Source organism: Oncorhynchus tshawytscha, linkage group LG23 (assembly GCF_018296145.1).
Source record: "Oncorhynchus tshawytscha isolate Ot180627B linkage group LG23, Otsh_v2.0, whole genome shotgun sequence".
NCBI lineage: Eukaryota > Metazoa > Chordata > Actinopteri > Salmoniformes > Salmonidae > Oncorhynchus > Oncorhynchus tshawytscha.
In genome coordinates, this window is record NC_056451.1 from 9,027,229 (window position 1) to 9,047,032 (window position 19,804).

Sequence of the window (19,804 nt, forward strand, 5' to 3'; positions counted from 1 at the left end):
ATGCACAACACATCAGCTCAGCTGTGTGACCATGCGAAAAACCTTTCCAAGCCAAACCGCTACACACATCGTTGTCACCATATTAGCTAAAGTAACGTCATTGTCAGCATAGCTAATAGAACTAAGGCGTTAGTAAACCCGCTACAATCATGCAGTAACGTTACAGTGTACAGTCAGTCAGCAGTTACACCGGAGGGCCCCGGTGGCAATAAATGAGTAATAGCAAAAGCTTACCTTGACTTGGAAGAGTTCCAGTGTTGTGTTGGAAAGTCATAGCCAGCTAGCTAACACAGCATCCTTCTGTTTAAGCAGGGTGTTTCAGTAGGCTACACTAGGTAGCTGCATTTGCTAGCTAAGTAAGTGATACTGAAATTGATTAAAAAAAATAAAAAATTCTCCTTCATTTTGGAAGAAATTAATTTATTCAAAACTGTTCAACTATTATCTTTCTCGTTGAGTCAACTACTCACCACATTGTATACACCGCAGTGCTAGCTAGCTGTTGCTTATGCTTCCAGTACTAGATTAAATCTCTGATCCTTTGATTGGGTGGACATCATGTCAGTTCATGCTGCAAAAACTCTGATAGGCTGGAGGACGTCCGCCAGAAGTTGTCATGATTACTGTGTCTAAATCTATGGAAGGGGGTGAGAACCATGAGCCTCCTAGGTTTTGTATTGAAGTCAATGTACCCAAAGGAGGGCAGAAGCTAGCTGTCCTCCGGCTACACCATGGTGCTACCCTACAGAGTGCTGTTGAGGCTAATGTAGAGCTTCTTTGCAAAATGGTTAGTTTTAATTGATTATTTGGTGACGTGATTGTATTTAGTATAATTTTATTTAAAAAATATAACTTTTTAAATGTTACAATATTTAACATTTTATGAAATTCACTGAGGAGAATGGTCCTCTTTTCCTCTTCTGAGGAGCCTCCACTGCTACAGACAATCTTGAGATTACCTGCCTGCCCTGTTTGAACCAGACTTCTATTCCCATAAAACATTTTTTTACTATGAAGTGTTATTGAACCCTATCCATGCATAGTCATTTTATCCCTACCTAAATGTATATATTCATACCACAGGTGTAGACCTTACCGTGAAATGCTTACTTACAAGCTCTTAACCAACATTGCAGTTCAAGAAATAGAGTTAAGAAGATATTTTCTAAATAAACTTTTTTTTAAGAAAAAAGACTATGCATAGATAAAACAAAGGGGGGTCAATGTAAATTGTCCATGGCCATTTGATTAATTGTTCAGCAGTCTTATGGCTTGGGGGTAGAAATTGTTAAGGAGCCTTTTGGACCTAGACTTGATGCTCCGGTACCGCTTGCCGTGAGGTAGCAGAGATAAGAGTCTATGACTTGGGTGACTGCAATCTTTGACAATTTTTGTGGCCTTCCTCTGACGGAAGGCCTGGATGGCAAGAAGCTTGGCCCCAGTGATGTACTAGGCCATATGCACTACCATTTGTAGCGCCTTACGGTTGGATGCCAAGCGGTTGCCATACCAGACAGTGATGCAACCGGTCAGGATGTTCTTGATGGTGCAGCTGTAGAACGTTTTGAGGATCTGAGGACCCATGCCAAATCTTTTCAGTCTCCTGAGGGGGAAAAGGTGTTGTCGTGCCCTCTTCACGACTGTCTTGGTGTGTTTGGACCATGATAGTTTGTTGGTGACATGGACACCAAGGAACTTGAAACTCAGCTCCACTGCAGCCCCGTCATTAATGAGGGCCTTTTCGGCCCTCCTTTTCCTGTAGTCCATGATCAGCTCCTTTGTCTTGCTAACATTGAGGGAGGGGTTGTTGGCCTGGCACCAGACTGACATTTCTCTGACCTTCTCCATATATAGGCTGTCTCGTCGTTGTGGGTGATCAGGCCTACCACTGTTGTGTCGTCAGTAAACTTAATGATGGTGTTGGAGTCGTGCATGGCCATGCCCTCACAGGAGGGGACTAAGCACGCACCCCTGAGGGGCCCCAGTGTTGAGGATCAGCGTGGCATATGTGTTGTTGCCTACCCTTACCAACTGGGGGCAGCCCGTCAGGCAGTCCAGGATCGAGTTGCAGAGGGAGGTGTTTAGTCCCAGGGTCCTTAGCTTAGTGATGAGCTTTGTGGGCACTATGGTGTTGAATGCTGAGCTGTAGTCAATGAACAATATTCTCACATACGTGTTCCTTTTGTCCAGGTGGAAAAGGGCATTGTGGAGTGCGATTGAGATTGTGTCATCTGTGGATCTGTTGGGGCTGTATGCAAATTGGAGTGGGTCTAGTGTTTCCGGGATGATGGCGTTGATGTGAGCCATGACCAGCCTTTCAAAGCACTTCATGGCTACTGACGTGAGTGTTACGGGGTGGTAGCCATTTAGGCAGGTTACCTTCGCTTTCTTAGGTACAGCGACTATGGTGGTCTGCTTCAAACATGTAGGTATTACAGACTCGGTAAGGGAGGGGTGGAAAATATCAGTGAAGACACTTGCCAGTTGTTCCACACGTGCTCTGAGTACACGTCCTAGTAATCCATCTGGCCCTGTGGCCTTGTGTAAATGTTAACTTGTTTTAAGGTTTTGCTCACATCGGCTACAGAGAGCGGTATCACACAGTCGTCTGGAACAGCTGGTGCTCTCATGCATGCTTCAGTGTTGCTTGCCTCGAAGCGAGCATAAAAGACATTTAGCTCGTCTGGTAGGCTCGTGTCACTGGGTAGTTCGCGTCTGTGTTTCCCTTTGTAGTCCGTAATAGTTTGCAAGCCCTGCAACATCCGACGAGCGTCAGAGGCGGTGTAGTGGGATTCAATCTTAGTCCTGTATTGACGCTTTGCCTGTTTGATGGTTCGTCTGAGTCATAGCTGGATTTCTTATAAGCCTCCGGATTAGTGTCCCACTCCTTGAAAGCGGCATCTCTTGCCTTTAGCCAGGTGCAGATGTCTCCTGTAATCCATGGCTTCTGGTTGGAATATGTATGTAAGGTCACTGTGGGGACGACGTCGTCAATGTACTTATTGATGAACCTGGTGACTGAGGTGGTATACTCCTCGATGTCATTGGATGAATCCCTGAACATATTCCAGTCTGTGCTAGTAAAACAGTCCTGTAGCGTAGCATATTACCTCAGTTACCTCAACTAACTTGTACCCCTGCACATTGACACGGTACCGTTACCCACAGTATATAGCCTCGTTATTGTTATTTTACTGTGTTACTTTTTTTCTAACTTTAGTTTATTTTAAATTTTTTGGCAAATATATTCTTACCTACTTTAAAAAAAAAACTGCATTGTTGGTTAAGGGCTTGTTGTAATTGCACCGAATACCTGCTGTATTCGGTGCAAATACATCTATATTTTTTTTACATAAACAGTTGTTTTCACGTCATGTAAGTAGTTTATAAAGATGAGATATTCCTTTAAATACACCATGACCTTTACCCTAGTTGACCCAAGAGTGGAACACATTTCCTGGGCTTTGTGTCCGACTGAAATAGCAGGAGCACCAGCTTGTTCTCTGTGATTGGTTACAGGTCACTTTTGCTGACAGTCTTCAATTTCACATAGTTTTAATTGGTTCCAACAATGGGCGGTCCCGTTTAGACCCGCCTTCTTTCTTTTCAACGGAATCGCTCTCAAATCTTTCCGACCTCTCCTGCATTTACCGTTCTCCTAGCAGCAGTATGATCATGGTTTTCTTTTTCAAAATAATAGTTCCCCCGCAGAGACACGCAAACTTCGATTTTTTTTTTTATCACAAGTATAGTACAACTGTTTTTCACAGCATTGCAACCCACTCTGAAAAAATGTATTGCTAATTTGACGTATTTTATTTGCAATATTAAATTATTTATCCCAGTATGTTGAAAATTATTGTGTAGGTGTAACGGATGTGAAACGGCTAGTTTAGTTACCGGTGGTGCGCGCTAAATAGCGTTTCAATCGGTGACGTAACTTGCTCTGAGACCTTGAAGTTGTTGTTCCCCTTGATCTGCAAGGGCCGCGGCTTTTGTGGATCGATGGGTAACGATGCTTCGTGGGTGTAGGTTGTTCATGTGTGCAGAGGGTCCCTGGTTCGTGCCCGGGTATGGGCGAGGGCACGGTCTAAAGTTATACTGTTACATAGGCTATATTTAAAGAAATACACTTTTAATAAAATACAAATATATGTTATTGGGAATACTCAATAGAGTCTGCAAAACTTGAATTGGTCTTGTGCTGGGCAACTAGTTTAATACAGAGTACTGGTGACTCCTTTACTCCACCCACTCCTTTCACTGCAACGCAATGCACGATAGATGGGATACTTATTGGCTTGTAGAGAGAAAACCTTACTACCTGTCTCAGCTAAAGTGGGGTGGGAAATATTATGTAAGGTCTCTACCAACCAAATATGTATAGTTTTGGAGGGGGACTGCTGCTGGCTGAGAACGAAGTCCTTCTGGATATGTACAACACTGTCCCACTCCAAAACGAACCATAATATTTGGTTAGTAGAGACCCTAATTAATATTTCCCACCCACTTTAACTGAAACAGGTAGAACATTTATCTCTATGAGCCAATATGGAACCCATGTACAGTCGATTACGGTGTCTTGCATTGGGGGCTATTGGGGGGGGACACAATAGCCCCCAGTGTCATGTATTTTTCATTATTGGTATAAAAATAAATAATTTAAAACATGTTTGGGATTTGTTTTCATAACTTACTCATTGCATTTTCTTGTTGTCACAATGGAGGTGGCTATTGATTACAATTCAATGTCTTTTGAATGAGTTATCCATTTAGTTGAAAGGTTTCCTCATTACCATACCGAAGTGACGTTATCATTTGTGCTGCTAGCAGAATACGAGTCTCCTGCTTCTTGGGTGAAGGTTCGTTGTGGTGACTCGGTAGCTACTGTACATTGTTGAACCGAAGAATCGCTAACAATGTCGCGGGTTCTTGTTGGAGTTAAACGTGTAATTGACTATGCTGTCAAGGTAGCTACTTCCCCACTGTCTTCTATTTTAAAACAATTCAACATTTCACGTGCGGAATTTCCATTCGAGACTTCATATGGCTATGGTAGCTAGCTAACGTTAAGGTGGGTAGATGGATGAAGGGTTAGTTTAGCAAGCTAGCATTCATTGTTTGAATGTCAAGTCTGTTCAACTAACAACCATAACTTCAAGGAAAATACCAAGGTCATTACAGGGTTGTCTAGGTAACAGTTTAATTTGTCTAGCGTGCTACTTCTAGAATTGGTAAAACGATAAACGACTGTCAACATTAAAAAAGAAAGCTAGCTAACAATACATTGTCACTGTGTTGTGACAGTGTATTGCAAATATTAAGCTACATGTATAATCATCATTCAGGCTTCATCAGAGTGATTTAAAAACATAAAATCAACTAGGTGTCACAGCATCAGGACAGTTAACTTAGTAGGCTATCACTATCCAAGCCACTCCTATCAGATAGTTCCAAGGTAATATTTTTCTGTAAAGGAAGCCTAACACCATATCTATTACCAGTTATTTCATACTACATACAGTCTGAGCACTCCTGCTTCAGCTGCACCCAACTAGATCCCTGTAGCTGTCTCTCCATGCACTCGGTTAAGCTATGTTTGTACTCTTCCCCCGTCCCATATGCTGCCCCAACTCTTATCAGACAGAGGAAGGGAGGAATGAGGGTGGTGTGTTTGTGAGAGAGAGACATAGTCTGGGCCAGTCATGTATTTATGAGGTGACTAATGTATATGGGATGGACTTAAGACAGAATCTTGGCGTTTTAAAAGGTTTATTTACAATGGCTGTTCCAATACTATTGGGATAGTGGCAGACTTTGAAAAGTGTTCCAGAGTTGGTTTGACTGCCTCACATACTCAATTGGAAAGCTCTGAGAGCACACCTACATTGGGCCCACAGCAACTATTTCCAAGTGCCCAGACTGCACAGTGTCCCCACACTCAACTCCGGCACATTGACTGCATGCACTTCATGTCTCCAGCCTCTGTCTTTGTCTGTCTCTCTCTGACCCTTCTGAGTGACTATCCAGTAGTCACTTATGTTCAGTAGGGCAAAGCTCTTTGAAACTGAATTAGCATTTCTTATTGAAGTTCAGGTAGTCCCACCCCTTTTCAGTCTGTTTTTTTTCTGTTTGGTGCCTAATGAAGACAACCCTGCTCTCTCCCCTAGATCCGCGTGAAGCCCGACCACAGCGGGGTGGTGACAGATGGCGTCAAGCACTCCATGAACCCCTTCTGTGAGATCGCTGTAGAGGAGGCCGTCAAACTCAAGGAGAAGAAGTTCATCAAAGAGGTGGTGGCCGTCAGCTGTGGGCCCACGCAAGTAACGGTAAGAGTGACGGAATGCTCTGGCGACACCATTTTGAAGTCAGGTGTATTCAACGATGCAGAACATTTTCCTTGTTCTACATGACATTATACATATCTGTTCTACTCTATTCATTTCTATCTTAAGATCCTGTAGTTTTAGGCTTCATTTCTACCTGAACGTTCTGTATCATTAGGCTTCATCCTCCTTCACAGGCCTTCAATAGCTAACATTTGGAGGGAAGCTTTGGATCTTGTTTCTTCATTAGGATAGCGGTCATGAGTATGTTTTCATTCTATTGTAAGATGGATTCTGCAGATGGTCTCCTCCAACTTGACTGTGCCAATGATTGTATTATTCTGTCATTGTTCTCAGATGGTGTTCTTATATATTTTTGAGAACCCTACCGCTCAAGTGTGTGTGTGTGTGTGTGTGTGTGTGTGTGTGTGTGTGTAGGAGACCATCCGTACTGCACTGGCCATGGGGTGTGACCGCGGCATCCACGTGGAGGTCTCAGGAAAAGACTACGAGGCCATGGGACCCCTGCAGATCGCCAAGATCTTTGCTGCCCTAGCAAAGAAGGAGGAGGCCTCACTCGTCATCCTGGGCAAACAGGTCATCCGATGCAATAGATTGCGCCACTGCCACACCAATGCCAGTTGACTTTGAAATCAAACCTCATGATCTCATGTAATGCTCACTGATTGTGTTGGTATTTTTTGACAGGCTATTGACGATGACTGTAACCAGACAGGTCAGATGACGGCAGCCTTGTTAGACTGGCCTCAGGTCAGTAGTGGTTTCTTCTTGTTGTAATCCTTTTTCTCAGCAGGAATCACTAAACTGATCTCAGAGCATAGAGGCCTAGTTTACTGCTGACTTGGATACCATTGTAGTCCAGACCAGGACCTTTTCTCATGGTCTTTATAAGCATTAGCATATCGATGTAATGTCAGGTGAAGAGACCAGCTGAACTAGCAGGCCTTAGATTATGTCACAACAGTCAACACAGTCTGCACTGAAAAGTAGACCAAAGGCCAAATGAAGGGCAAAATTAGGGTGTATTTACATGGTTAAACCACCAGATGTCACACTTGGATTGCCTTGTGGCCTACAACGGGTTTACAGTTGTCAGGTAACATAGGAAAGAAGGCTTTGTTTTAGTTATAAATTCATTTGTTAATTTCAGATAATATTTAATCTCAATGTGGATTATGACATCTACTAAATGTAGGACCTCCCATTCTTGCAGGGCACATTTGCCTCTGAGGTGACCATCGATGGGGAAAAGGTGAAGGTGGTGAGGGAAATCGATGGTGGTCTAGAGACCATCAAAATCAGCATGCCAGCCGTCCTCACAGCAGACCTTCGACTCAACACCCCCAGATACGCCACCCTGCCCAACATCATGGTAATACACACCATGTACATTTCCTCAAAGTGTACACACACACACACACACACATAGCACTTTAATTTCTCATCTCCTTCTCCCTCCACCTACCAGAAAGCCAAGAAGAAGAAGATAGCCAATATGAAACCAGCAGACCTGGGGGTGGACATGGTGTCGCGAGTGGAGGTGTTGAGGGTGGATGAGCCCCCAACGAGACTGGCTGGAGTGAAGGTGGAGACGGTGGATGACCTGGTCGCCAAACTCAAGGCTAACGGAACAATCTAGAGGCCCTGTGGGAGTCAAAGGGGGAGTGCAGGGGACACACAGGGGTAAGTCTCAATACCTAAAAACAGTATGACTGTTTGAGATAATATTTGTAACCCATTAGAAAATGTTAGAGCACTGATGAATTTCATTTTCATGTAACAACTTACTCTTGTGAATGTTGAGAGAATTTTTCATTTTTGTGGAATAGTGAAGATTGTACAATCATATGCTTCTTCCACCAAATCTCCTCAACTGTAAACGCAGACCTTTGCCATAGTGTGCTGTACTTGACCAAGCTCAGTGTTTCTGTTTCTATTTGGCTGTAATATGTCATTTCCCCCTTTCATTTTGCAGGTCTCTGTTTGAGAGATGGAACAAAGTAATTTAGCAAACGTGGAGGACTGGTTGCATAAGGCAGAACCCATCGTCACCCGGCTCTCTGTGTTTAACTCTGACTTCCATGATAGTAGCCTACTGACCTGGAATAAAGGGACACTGAGAAACACTGTCCTATAGGAACCCACACAGCCCAGAGGGTGAAGAAGAAGAGGGTCTGTTGTTATTGTGCAATTTAATCCACATGGTACATCTGTATTGTAATTAATGTATCTTGTATGTGAGTATAGGTAACTAGGTATGGAGGACCTAGACTCAAAAAATGCACAACTTCCAAGCCAGTAATATGTCAGTAACTTTCTTTCACCCATGTTTCTATATGTGTTGCACTGTACATTCAAGAGTGTCACAATAACATTTTCATCTGTAACATGGACCTATGAAAACCCTATCACGAAGCCCTACAATGACACATCTGGGCTATGCAGTTTGAGTTGGATGCTATGTGTAAATAAGAACCCAAAGCTGCAGTGCTGAATGTGCATTCAGGGTTTGTGATATGTCTACTGACTCGGTTTGTATAAAGTTTATATAAATATAATTATTTCTGAGTTGGGTGGCAGCTCCGGTTGGACAGTGTCTCTCAGATGTGGGAAAATGATTTTAAAAACACACGCAGTTTACTTTTAACCATAAGCGCCTCTTCTGTTTAGATTGTACAGCATCCTACCATAACAATAAAGGTATCTTTTTCATATCTACATCTGCTGTTTTCCACTGTCATTCTATGTTGTTGTATTCTGTCTTTCCATATTGTTTTGGTTTTAAGATAGTCTCTTGAGTAGCAAGTACTTGGCAACAACCATCCAGTCATTAGAGGGCATGTTCCGAACCCCCTAAATCCCTGAGGAAGATGGTACTCTTATCTTAAATGGTTTCCTAACTGTAGCAAAAGTAATTTTATAATGAGAGGATTTGCTTATCTGTCCCAGGTTAGCCAGTGGGAGGAATTTGCACCAGGTGAAAAGTAATTGCATTTGTTTTGGAACCGGGCTGCCTCCCGGGCGTGAGCCAGGGGCTGTTCAAAGCCACAATGAAGTCTGCTCAAGACAAAAGTTGTGCAGCCTAGGCTAGTGGCACATGGGAGTAATGAGTTGGATTCTGTTTTTATATGCAAAAATGATTGCTTTTGATAAAAATGCCTTCTCAATGAAAACAACTTGATTTGAAAATTCCAACACAACATATTTTATGGAAAAGAGATGCATGTTTCTAGGTGATGCACTGTGCTGCCTTGTTGACAACCTGACCATGAGGCACAGATTACTGTTCGATTTGAGAAGGGCGCTCCTCCCTCTGCTTTTGCCCATTCAAGTCACGGGCCATTGACGGGTGCACTGCAGCTCAGGTTAATAGAACTCCCTCAATGGAACTAAACTATATCAGTGGTAACCAATAACTGGAATAGCTGTTTGTGATTGGCCCATTCCTTGGGACCAGACACCAAGGTTGTTTCTCCAGAGAGGAATAGTCCAAACTCAGCAGGAAATCTTTCTCCCTCCAGCAGGTGGCGTTTTTGTATTGAGGTTAATGAGTGTCGAATTTGGTCAACAACAAAAACATTATGGCATATTTGCTCCATAAGGTTTATTTGATCAAATAGAAATGAAAAAATCTTAAATTATTACGAGTGTACCGATAAGTAGGAAACGTGACATCCCGGCAACCTTGAGAAAAACAACAACACTTTAAATCGGAGTTGTCTCAATGACTCAATTCATGGCATGAAGCTAGTATCATAGCCTCTCCATTGAATTACAGACGGTTGACGTCAACAACTCTCCTCGAATATTCAAAATAGATGACAATATTGAGATGTGTCCACCAATCCAAAGAAAGGATAGGCGAGAATTAGGCAGCCAAGCCGTGTTGCTTTGTGAACAACAACTCTGGTTGTTAAGGCGGGGAGATCTTTGGTTTCTCCCAGAGGACAAGCGCAATAGGTGATGGAAAGAATGCAGTCCAACCGGTTACCTTTCATTAATCGGATCATTCTGTTACAATAGACCTGAAACACTGGTAAATCACCAGCCTACATCTTTTTATTTTGTGTCAACGTCTAGGTGACTGCGCAATAAATCATATTCCTCTTTCTCACATTACTGTTTGGTTGAATATGCCATTCTAGACTAGTTTACCTGTAGATATTGATATAGTAAAGGACTGTCCCGCCTCAAAGCTCAACAAGCAGTCACGTTTGCATTGTTTATTGAACGTTTTCCTGTAAAAGTAAAGCCCACGTTTACCAATATTTTACCAATCAAGGCTTTGACATCGACACAGGTGAATTGCTCTCGAATCTTGATGACAGATAGCCCGGACATCTCGACAGTGAAGCAAGGTTGAGTGCAATAGAGGACACAACGCAGGAGCGATTGTATTACATCAGTTGTCCGTCGAACTTTCACAAGGACTACCCAGATTTTTTTTTTGTGGTATCTTAAAAAGCTAAAATGTGGAATATTATTTTTACGTGAAAGCTGTGGGCAATTTATGGTTTCGGTTTTCGTGGATTTTTCTTTCAAGTAAAAAAAATAAAATAAAAGAATAATGTCCTCAGACCAGTTTGGTGTCCACAAATGGCACATTTTTAAGTTCATTCTATTGATATTTATGATTGGAGGTAAGTTTTAATTTATCATGCTGTTTAATTTTGTATGTCACGTGCCAATAAACAAAACTAGCCTGCTTTCTATAGGCCTACACCATATTGTAAACCTATAAGTTATACAATAAACAAATGATTGATTCACCTAATTAACTACCCAATAAATTGTGACCATATAGAATGTATCACGAGATGATTGAGATCCTATTTTTGTGTAGGATTTAGTTACAATTTGTGACCCTTAATCAACTTTGTATTAATGTTAACATTTCCATTAATTCTTTGCTTCATCATGATCAACTACAGGTGTAAACTGTGATTTGACCATCTCTACCCTGGGACCCTCACTGGTCAACACCACTGTTGGCAGCAATGTGACTCTGGTAGTGACCATCAGTGGTGTACCTGACCCTGTGATCACATGGAAGATGGGGAGTTTACCTGTGGTTACCTGGACCCTTGGCTCCAGTGTTGCACCAGACATAGCCATCATTCACCGTGATGTGCTGAAGATTGAGACCGATGGGTCCCTCACCTTCCAAAATGTGTCATTTGCCTACAGTAACACCTACACTGTGGAGATAGTCAAGTCTGGATTCAAAACTGTCTCAGCCACATTTGTGCTGAAGGTCTATGGTGAGTATTGATCATTTGGTGCCAGTTTCCCAGACTCAGATTAATCATATTCCTGTAGTAAAAAGCAGTTTCAATAGATATTTTCCTTTGAGCACACCTTTTAGTTGAATGTTACACATTTTAGTTGAATATTAGACTTCATGTAGAGTTTAGTCATGTTAGGATTTCATGTACGTCTCTTTTACCTGTTCAAAGAATTATGCAGCTCCATTGTCCTCCACCATGGAGAAGCAATATGGTTTGTCCATCCATCTGTGTCCTTTACCCCAACTTTCTGCTTTCAGACTACATCCGGAACGTGTCTGTGAACACAGAGCCTGCCGATGCCTTAGAGGGAGCCGAAAAGTTCACTTTGCAGTACAGCACACTGCAGGGTGAGGCCGACCAGTGGAGGTGGTACTTTAACAGTGTGGAGATACAGAACAACTCTCACTACACAGTGGGCCAGAAGAGCCTGGTCATCCATCAGCCCAACCGGAACGACACAGGACCTTACACCCTGGTCCTGACCAACCCTTTCAGCACTGTCACATTTCATAGGAAAATAACTGTTCTCTGTAAGAAGGAGTATTTGAATCTCGCTTTATTTGTCCGAAGCATTAGTCTGAGCATTACTTTTACTCTACTTTATTAGTTATGTTCTGTCTTGTGCACCCGTAATTACTCGCATGTCTCTAGTTTTGTAGTTGAATCCTTTATCCTTTACTGAAAACAACATGTTTCCCTGTCTCACAAATCCACTTTCCCACTGCATGTTTTTATTTTCTTCAAGTCCTCTATATGGAACTCGCATGTGGAAATGGCAATAGTCCTCCTCACTTTCTTACTCTTCTACCCTACACTGCACAAAACATGCTATTACACAAATGACATCCACTTTAACCAGCCATTTGATGACACCGATATGCCCTTAAATGGTCATCTGACTTCCCTTTCCACTACCTGTCGTCTACCGTAGATGGACCAGACGAGCCCATGCTTGGAGCCAGTCCGTCCCAGGCCTTCTTTGTTTCTGGAGATACCCTCTCTCTCTCCTGTCAGGCCGAGGGGGTTCCCCAACCCTCCACCTCCTGGATGTTTGGGGGTCAGACCCTGCCCGTTTCCCAAGGAGGAAGTCTCAATCTGACCAATGTCCAAACTAGCCAGGGGGGCATATACACCTGTGTGCTGGTCAATGTGAACACTGGAGCGCAGCGCAAGAGGAACTTGACAGTCAACGTTTATGGTAGAGTATTAGCGTCTGTTGAGGGGTAATACGGTACACATGTTTTGTGGTGGTTGATATCATTGATCTTAGCGTAAGGGGTCTTTTAAACATCTGGATGGACCATTGTGTCTGTGCTATGCAACCTGTGTGTGTGCGCCAAACCGATAAGCTTTTTGCATTTATTTAGGGTGCAAGTGTTCTAATTACCACGTCTTCCTACCATTACAGAGAGCCCGACAGCCAGCCCACTGTGCTCAGTCAGTGCAGTGAACGGAAATGTCGACCTGCAGTTCCACTGCAGGTGGCCAGGAGGCACCCCAGAAGCTCTGCTGTCCTTTCCTGCCTTGACTAACGCCACTAGCGGTGCTGGAGACGTCAATCTGACCATACCCGCCTCTCAGGACCTCAATGGGAAAATGGTCCTCTGTAGGGCCAATCACCCCCTCCGTCAGACACGGTGCAATATTACTGCCAGTGAGTTACTTATTCCATACTAGACTATGTAAGGTCCATGCATTTTGCAGGTCTGCACAACAAACAATGTTTGAGGATCACACAGGATAACTAGTGGTCTCATTACTCCTTAGCTGGTCCTGCAAAGTTTTTACCGATGGTCTTGACCACAGTGGACCGAGAGGGTAAAATAGTGGTCACCATCCACTGCAACAGCCAGGCCATGCCCAAGGCTATGGTCACATGGTCCAAAGGTACCGAGCTCTTAGCCAATGGCTTGCAGTACCAGATCAGCGTGGACACTGCGCAGCTCAACATCCATGATTTTAACACCAGCACCGCTCAGCTCTACACTTACACCTGTAACTGTAGCAACCCACTGGGCAACAATGGAAAAAAGACTCAGTTACTGGGTATGTCATCGACCAGTTTCTCAGGTGGTGGTTAGTGGCCTGTTTCTCTTGGCTCATGGATAGAGTTAGAGCGAAATACATGGTTTTGCTTACTTGTTGGGTCACTGTGAAATTTGAAAGACTTTATGTAAGATTTTGATCCACTGTTATAGTAGTGTTTTACGCTATACAGTAGTTACAGCATGTGGTTAAACATACATCATGTGATCTCTGTGCTGAGCACTGAGAAGGAGTTGTACTGTTTTTAAATGACTGGAGAATCAGATGTTATCTGAAAGTTTTGGAGCACTAGAGTTACTCGACTGAAGCAGCACAATGGGGTCTTAGACTGTGTAAAGAAAAACATGCTTTTAAAAAAAATTTTTTTTTACACAAAGCTCCATAGTATTCCTCTCACCCCTCTCCAGGCCCCACCATCTCAGATTCAAGTCTTTTCCCTAATCAAAATGGAACCATCGTCACAATGACCTGGGAGGTCCCTCCCACCTCTGTGATTACAGGTAAAGCTGCCGACGTACCTACTCTCTCAAATGTTCCTGTAAAAACAATATTGTCAGAATCTAAGAATAGTGTTTTCCATTGTTATTTGACAACCTTTTGTTCAAATTATTTTGATCTCACTGCTGAACTGCTCGACCTCACCAATAATGCGGGTGGGAAAAGATGCAAATCCAAACACAGTAGATGGGGGTGTACTGTAAATATTGCTTAATGTCTGAGACCATCTGGACTATCCGGCTTTGTTCTAGAGTGCAAAATTCTTTGGTGTGAGAAACTGATATTGTAGCCTAATGGGTCTTAACCAATTCTTTTTTTTTAAATGAGTGCTTTCTTGTTGCCATTTTCCTTTTATGTTGGATTTGGTCTATAAGTCTGTCTTCAAGCAGTTGGCTGAGAACCTTGTATAATACCACTCTGTAGTAACAGCTTGGGGATACAATTTGACATTTGACCTGGTTTTCCATGTATCTTGACTGTAGTTAATGTCAAATGATATGGAACATCCCTTTAAGTACTGCTCAACACTGGTTTCTGTCCCTCTGTTGCTTTGAAGGCTTTGACATTCAGATGAGCGGACCAGACCTCCTAACTGTCACTAAAAATGGCAGCCGAAGGAAAAGAGCCATAGAGGGATTCCGGAGCATTCAGCAGAGGCCCGGTTCCTCCCGGAGCACTGATATCTCTGTTCTGGATCCCAAATCCACATACTACTTCCGGGTCATCCCCATTGCTGGCCGAACTCAGGGGGAACCATCAGCGATGCAGAGAATTGGACCCGGTATTTGAACTGACCCTATTTAGATTGTTTGGAGGATGCTAATCTGATTGCCACTTACTAGTAGGCTTGGCGTTGTTTCATGTGAAGCAATGCATTCATTTCTTTATAAGATAGTCTGTTGTATTGTTGAATGAGCTGGATGTTAACATAAAGGTAGACTTCTACATGATACTGGTAAAGTTAAACTTCTAGTAAACATTATGCTTCCATGTCGCCTTTGGCGCATCAGTGGAGAGTAGGCTCTGTGAGTGCTGCTCTAACAGATTGTACTGTGTCTGTGCTGGTATGACAGGTGGTCTGAGCAGACCACAGATTATAGGCCTCGCTGTCGGGATCCCCTGTGGCCTCCTCTTCCTCCTCCTCCTCATCGGCCTCATATACCTCTGTGTCTACTGCTGCAGGAAGAAACGTAGGAGCACTACTCTCAATCCCCTGATCTTCCATCCTTTTTTTATTATCACATCCGGAATCAAGTGGCTTTCGCTCTAAAATTGTGTTTCTGTTTCATAGGTCAACAGAACAGATATCCTGTGCCCAGAGCTGTAGAGAAGGTAATGTCAGTAACTGGGGAAATTTGTTATTGCACCAATGTCATGTTCATAGTGATAACCCCCCCCCCCGCCCGCCCCATGCAGGTGGTGTCAACCCAACCAGACGTAAACACTCCCAACCACCTGCTGACTGGAGGACTCAAACCACTGCCTGATTACAACAGAATGACATCGCAGGCGGTAATTCACCACGCCTTGTCATGACATACACTTTCAAAATATCTGAAGGGCCCGTATTCACAAAACATAGTTGAGTAGGAGTGCTGATCTAGGATCAGTTTAGCCTTTTAAACCATAATGAATAAGACTCCAACTCTGAGACGATTTGTGAATATGGTCCCTGTGGAATTGCTACTGGGTTAGAACATGTAGGAATGTGTATTCAGAAATGATTTACCAGCCATGCTTTGTATCTGATATCTTTTCCAGGCTCCGGCTGAGCGGTCAATCCCTCTCCCCACGTTTGTCGCTCCTCCCCCTGTGAGAACTGCCACAATTGTGTAAATGAATAAAACGGTAATTTTCAATGTGATGTGCAATATTTTATGTCTTGAATGTTTTCATATTTTATATTCTTGATATTATTTTATCACTAATGTGAAAAGCTCATATGTGAGGTTGATTTTAATATGGGGATATGTTGCTCTCTGTAACTGCAGAACTGACTATGGTGTTTCTTTATCAAAATTGTAAATACATGTATATCCGAACGCCAATCTCTGTGATCAGCAAACTTTGTACTGATGTTTATTTTAAATAAATATTATAAAAATGGCAGTGTCTATTGTATAGATATACTGAGTGTACAAAACATAATGAACACCTGCTCTTTCCATGACAGACTGACCAGGTCAATCCAGGTGAAAGCTATGCCCTCTTATTGATAACACTTGTTTAATCCACTTCAATCAGTGTAGATGTAGGAGAGGAGACTGGTTAAAGAAGGATTTTTAAGCCTTGAGACAAAGATTGTGTGTGTGGGCCATTCAAAGGGGGAATGGCAAAGCAAAAGCTTTAAGTGCCTTTGAACGGGGTATGGTAGTAGGAGACGGGCACACTGGTTTGTATCAAGAACTGGAAATGCTGCTAGGGTTTTCAAAATGCAACAGTGCCCCATGTGTTTCAAGAATCGTCCACCACCTAAAGGACATCCAGCCATATTGACACAACTGTGGGAAGCATTGGAGTCAACATGAGCCAGCATGAGTTGAGTAGAGTTACTTTATTAATCTCAACTTGGGAAATTGTTATATCACAGCATGCATGCATCATCAATGACAGAACCTGCAACCATGGCCAACACACGATCAAAAATAGAAACCCATTATTAAGACAAAGGCACATGAACCAACGATAGTATCCCTAAAAGAATAGTCTGATTCAAAATTCTGTTTTCTATCCTACTCTGGGAAAACAGGCAACAACATTTTCCAACAGAAAGACTGCATAAACAAGTTATTCCACGACACAAAGCCTCATGACCGTCTTAACCCCTGGAACATCTGGGCAGGATGAACCTGCTACTCAAGCTGCTCCTGTGTAGGAATAGAGTGATGTGGAGTGGGTGTGTGTCATCAGAGTGCTGTGGAGTGGGTGTGTGTCATCAGAGTGCTGTGGAGTGGGTGTGTGTCATCAGAGTGCTGTGGAGTGGGTGTGTGTCATCAGAGTGCTGTGGAGTGGGTGTGTGTCATCAGAGTGCTGTGGAGTGGGTGTGGGTCATCAGAGTGCTGTGGAGTGGGTGTGTGTCATCAGAGTGCTGTGGAGTGGGTGTGGGTCATCAGAGTGCTGTGGAGTGGGTGTGGGTCATCAGAGTGCTGTGGAGTGGGTGTGGGTCATCAGAGTGCTGTGGGGTGTGTCATCAGAGTGCTGTGGTGTGGGTCATCAGAGTGCTGTGGAGTGGGTGTGGGTCATCAGAGTGGAGTGGGTGTGGGTCATCAGAGTGCTGTGGAGTGGGTGTGTGTCATCAGAGGGCTGTGGAGTGGGTGTGGGTCATCAGAGTGCTGTGGAGTGGGTGTGGGTCATCAGAATGGGTGTGGGTCATCAGAGTGCTGTGGAGTGGGTGTGGGTCATCAGAGTGCTGTGGAGTGGGTGTGGGTCATCAGAGTGCTGTGGAGTGGGTGTGTGTCATCAGAGTGCTGTGGAGTGGGTGTGGGTCATCAGAGTGCTGTGGAGTGGGTGTGGGTCATCAGAATGGGTGTGGGTCATCAGAGTGCTGTGGAGTGGGTGTGGGTCATCAGAGTGCTGTGGAGTGGGTGTGGGTCATCAGAGTGCTGTGGAGTGGGTGTGTGTCATCAGAGTGCTGTGGAGTGGGTGTGGGTCATCAGAGTGCTGTGGAGTGGGTGTGGGTCATCAGAGTGGGTGTGGGTCATCAGAGTGCTGTGGAGTGGGTGTGGGTCAGTGGGTGTGGGTCATCAGAGTGCTGTGGAGTGGGTGTGGGTCATCAGAGTGCTGTGGAGTGGGTGTGGGTCATCAGAGTGCTGTGGAGTGGGTGTGTGTCATCAGAGGGCTGTGGAGTGGGTGTGGGTCATCAGAGTGCTGTGGAGTGGGTGTGGGTCATCAGAATGGGTGTGGGTCATCAGAGTGCTGTGGAGTGGGTGTGGGTCATCAGAGTGCTGTGGAGTGGGTGTGGGTCATCAGAGTGCTGTGGAGTGGGTGTGTGTCATCAGAGTGCTGTGGAGTGGGTGTGGGTCATCAGAGTGCTGTGGAGTGGGTGTGGGTCATCAGAGTGCTGTGGAGTGGGTGTGGGTCATCAGAGTGCTGTGGGTGGGTGTGGGTCATCAGAGTGCTGTGGGTGGGTGTGGGTCATCAGAGTGGGTGTGGGTCATCAGAGTGCTGTGGAGTGGGTGTGGGTCATCAGAGTGCTGTGGAGTGGGTGTGGGTCATCAGAGTGCTGTGGAGTGGGTGTGGGTCATCAGAGTGCTGTGGAGTGGGTGTGGTCATCAGAGTGGGTGTGGGTCATCAGAGTGCTGTGGAGTGGGTGTGGGTCATCCGAGTGCTGTGGAGTGGGTGTGGGTCATCAGAGTGCTGTGGAGTGGGTGTGGGTCATCAGAGTGCTGTGGAGTGGGTGTGGGTCATCAGAGTGCTGTGGAGTGGGTGTGGGTCATCAGAGTGCTGTGGAGTGGGTGTGGGTCATCAGAGTGCTGTGGAGTGGGTGTGAGTCATCAGAGTGCTGGGTGTGGGTCATCAGAGTGCTGTGGAGTGGGTGTGGGTCATCAGAGTGCTGTGGAGTGGGTGTGGGTCATCAGAGTGCTGTGGAGTGGGTGTGTGTCATCAGAGTGCTGTGGAGTGGGTGTGGGTCATCAGAGTGCTGTGGAGTGGGTGTGGGTCATCAGAGTGGGTGTGGGTCATCAGAGTGCTGTGGAGTGGGTGTGGGTCATCAGAGTGCTGTGGAGTGGGTGTGGGTCATCAGAGTGCTGTGGAGTGGGTGTGTGTCATCAGAGTGCTGTGGAGTGGGTGTGGGTCATCAGAGTGCTGTGGAGTGGGTGTGAGTCATCAGAGTGGGTGTGGGTCATCAGAGTGCTGTGGAGTGGGTGTGGGTCATCAGAGTGCTGTGGAGTGGGTGTGTGTCATCAGAGTGCTGTGGAGTGGGTGTGGGTCATCAGAGTGCTGTGGAGTGGGTGTGGGTCATCAGAGTGGGTGTGGGTCATCAGAGTGCTGTGGAGTGGGTGTGGGTCATCAGAGTGCTGTGGAGTGGGTGTGGGTCATCAGAGTGCTGTGGAGTGGGTGTGGGTCATCAGAGTGCTGTGGAGTGGGTGTGGGTCATCAGAGTGCTGTGGAGTGGGTGTGGGTCATCAGAGTGCTGTGGAGTGGGTGTGGTCATCAGAGTGGTGTGGGTCATCAGAGTGCTGTGGAATGGGTGTGGGTCATCAGAGTGCTGTGGAGTGGGTGTGGGTCATCAGAGTGCTGTGGAGTGGGTGTGTGTCATCAGAGTGCTGTGGAGTGGGTGTGGGTCATCAGAGTGCTGTGGAGTGGGTGTGGGTCAGAGTGCTGAGTGGGTGTGGGTCATCAGAGTGCTGTGGAGTGGGTGTGGGTCCTCAGCTGTGGGTGTGGGTCATCAGAGTCCTGTGGAGTGGGTGTGGGTCATCAGAGTGCTGTGGAGTGGGTGTGGGTCATCAGAGTGCTGTGGAGTGGGTGTGGGTCATCAGAGTGCTGTGGAGTGGGTGTGGGTCATCAGAGTGCTGTGGAGTGGGTGTGGGTCATCAGAGTGCTGTGGAGTGGGTGTGGGTCATCAGAGTGCTGTGGAGTGGGTGTGGGTCATCAGAGTGCTGTGGAGTGGGTGTGGGTCATCAGAGT

The 19,804-nt window shown here is 45.0% G+C and overlaps 2 protein-coding genes across 4 annotated transcripts; both read left to right on the forward strand.

The window, feature by feature from the left end:
* Positions 1-4,816: 4,816 nt before the first annotated feature.
* Positions 4,817-9,065, forward strand: LOC112223035 (electron transfer flavoprotein subunit beta). Of its 2 annotated transcripts, none has more exons than XM_024385967.2 (7): positions 4,817-4,970; positions 6,171-6,329; positions 6,765-6,923; positions 7,035-7,097; positions 7,561-7,719; positions 7,816-8,030; positions 8,323-9,065. In XM_024385967.2, exons 1-6 carry the CDS (start codon positions 4,920-4,922, stop codon positions 7,984-7,986), a joined length of 762 nt encoding a protein of 253 aa, XP_024241735.1. In that variant the 5' UTR covers positions 4,817-4,919; the 3' UTR covers positions 7,987-8,030; positions 8,323-9,065. The 2 variants fall into 2 exon arrangements, with proteins under 2 accessions (XP_024241735.1, XP_024241736.1); XM_024385968.2 differs by having other exon boundaries at positions 4,961-5,074.
* Positions 9,066-10,230: 1,165 nt separating this feature from the next.
* On the forward strand, positions 10,231-16,286 carry vsig10l (V-set and immunoglobulin domain containing 10 like). Of its 2 annotated transcripts, XM_042304516.1 has the most exons (12): positions 10,233-10,987; positions 11,279-11,608; positions 11,893-12,165; positions 12,567-12,833; positions 13,044-13,289; positions 13,403-13,681; positions 14,089-14,181; positions 14,736-14,960; positions 15,253-15,369; positions 15,471-15,511; positions 15,596-15,691; positions 15,941-16,286. In XM_042304516.1, the coding sequence occupies exons 1-12, from the start codon at positions 10,915-10,917 to the stop codon at positions 16,013-16,015; spliced, it is 2,115 nt and encodes a 704-aa protein (XP_042160450.1). In that variant the 5' UTR covers positions 10,233-10,914; the 3' UTR covers positions 16,016-16,286. The 2 variants fall into 2 exon arrangements, with proteins under 2 accessions (XP_042160451.1, XP_042160450.1); XM_042304517.1 differs by lacking the exon at positions 13,403-13,681 and having other exon boundaries at positions 10,231-10,987.
* The last annotated feature ends 3,518 nt before the right edge of the window (positions 16,287-19,804 follow it).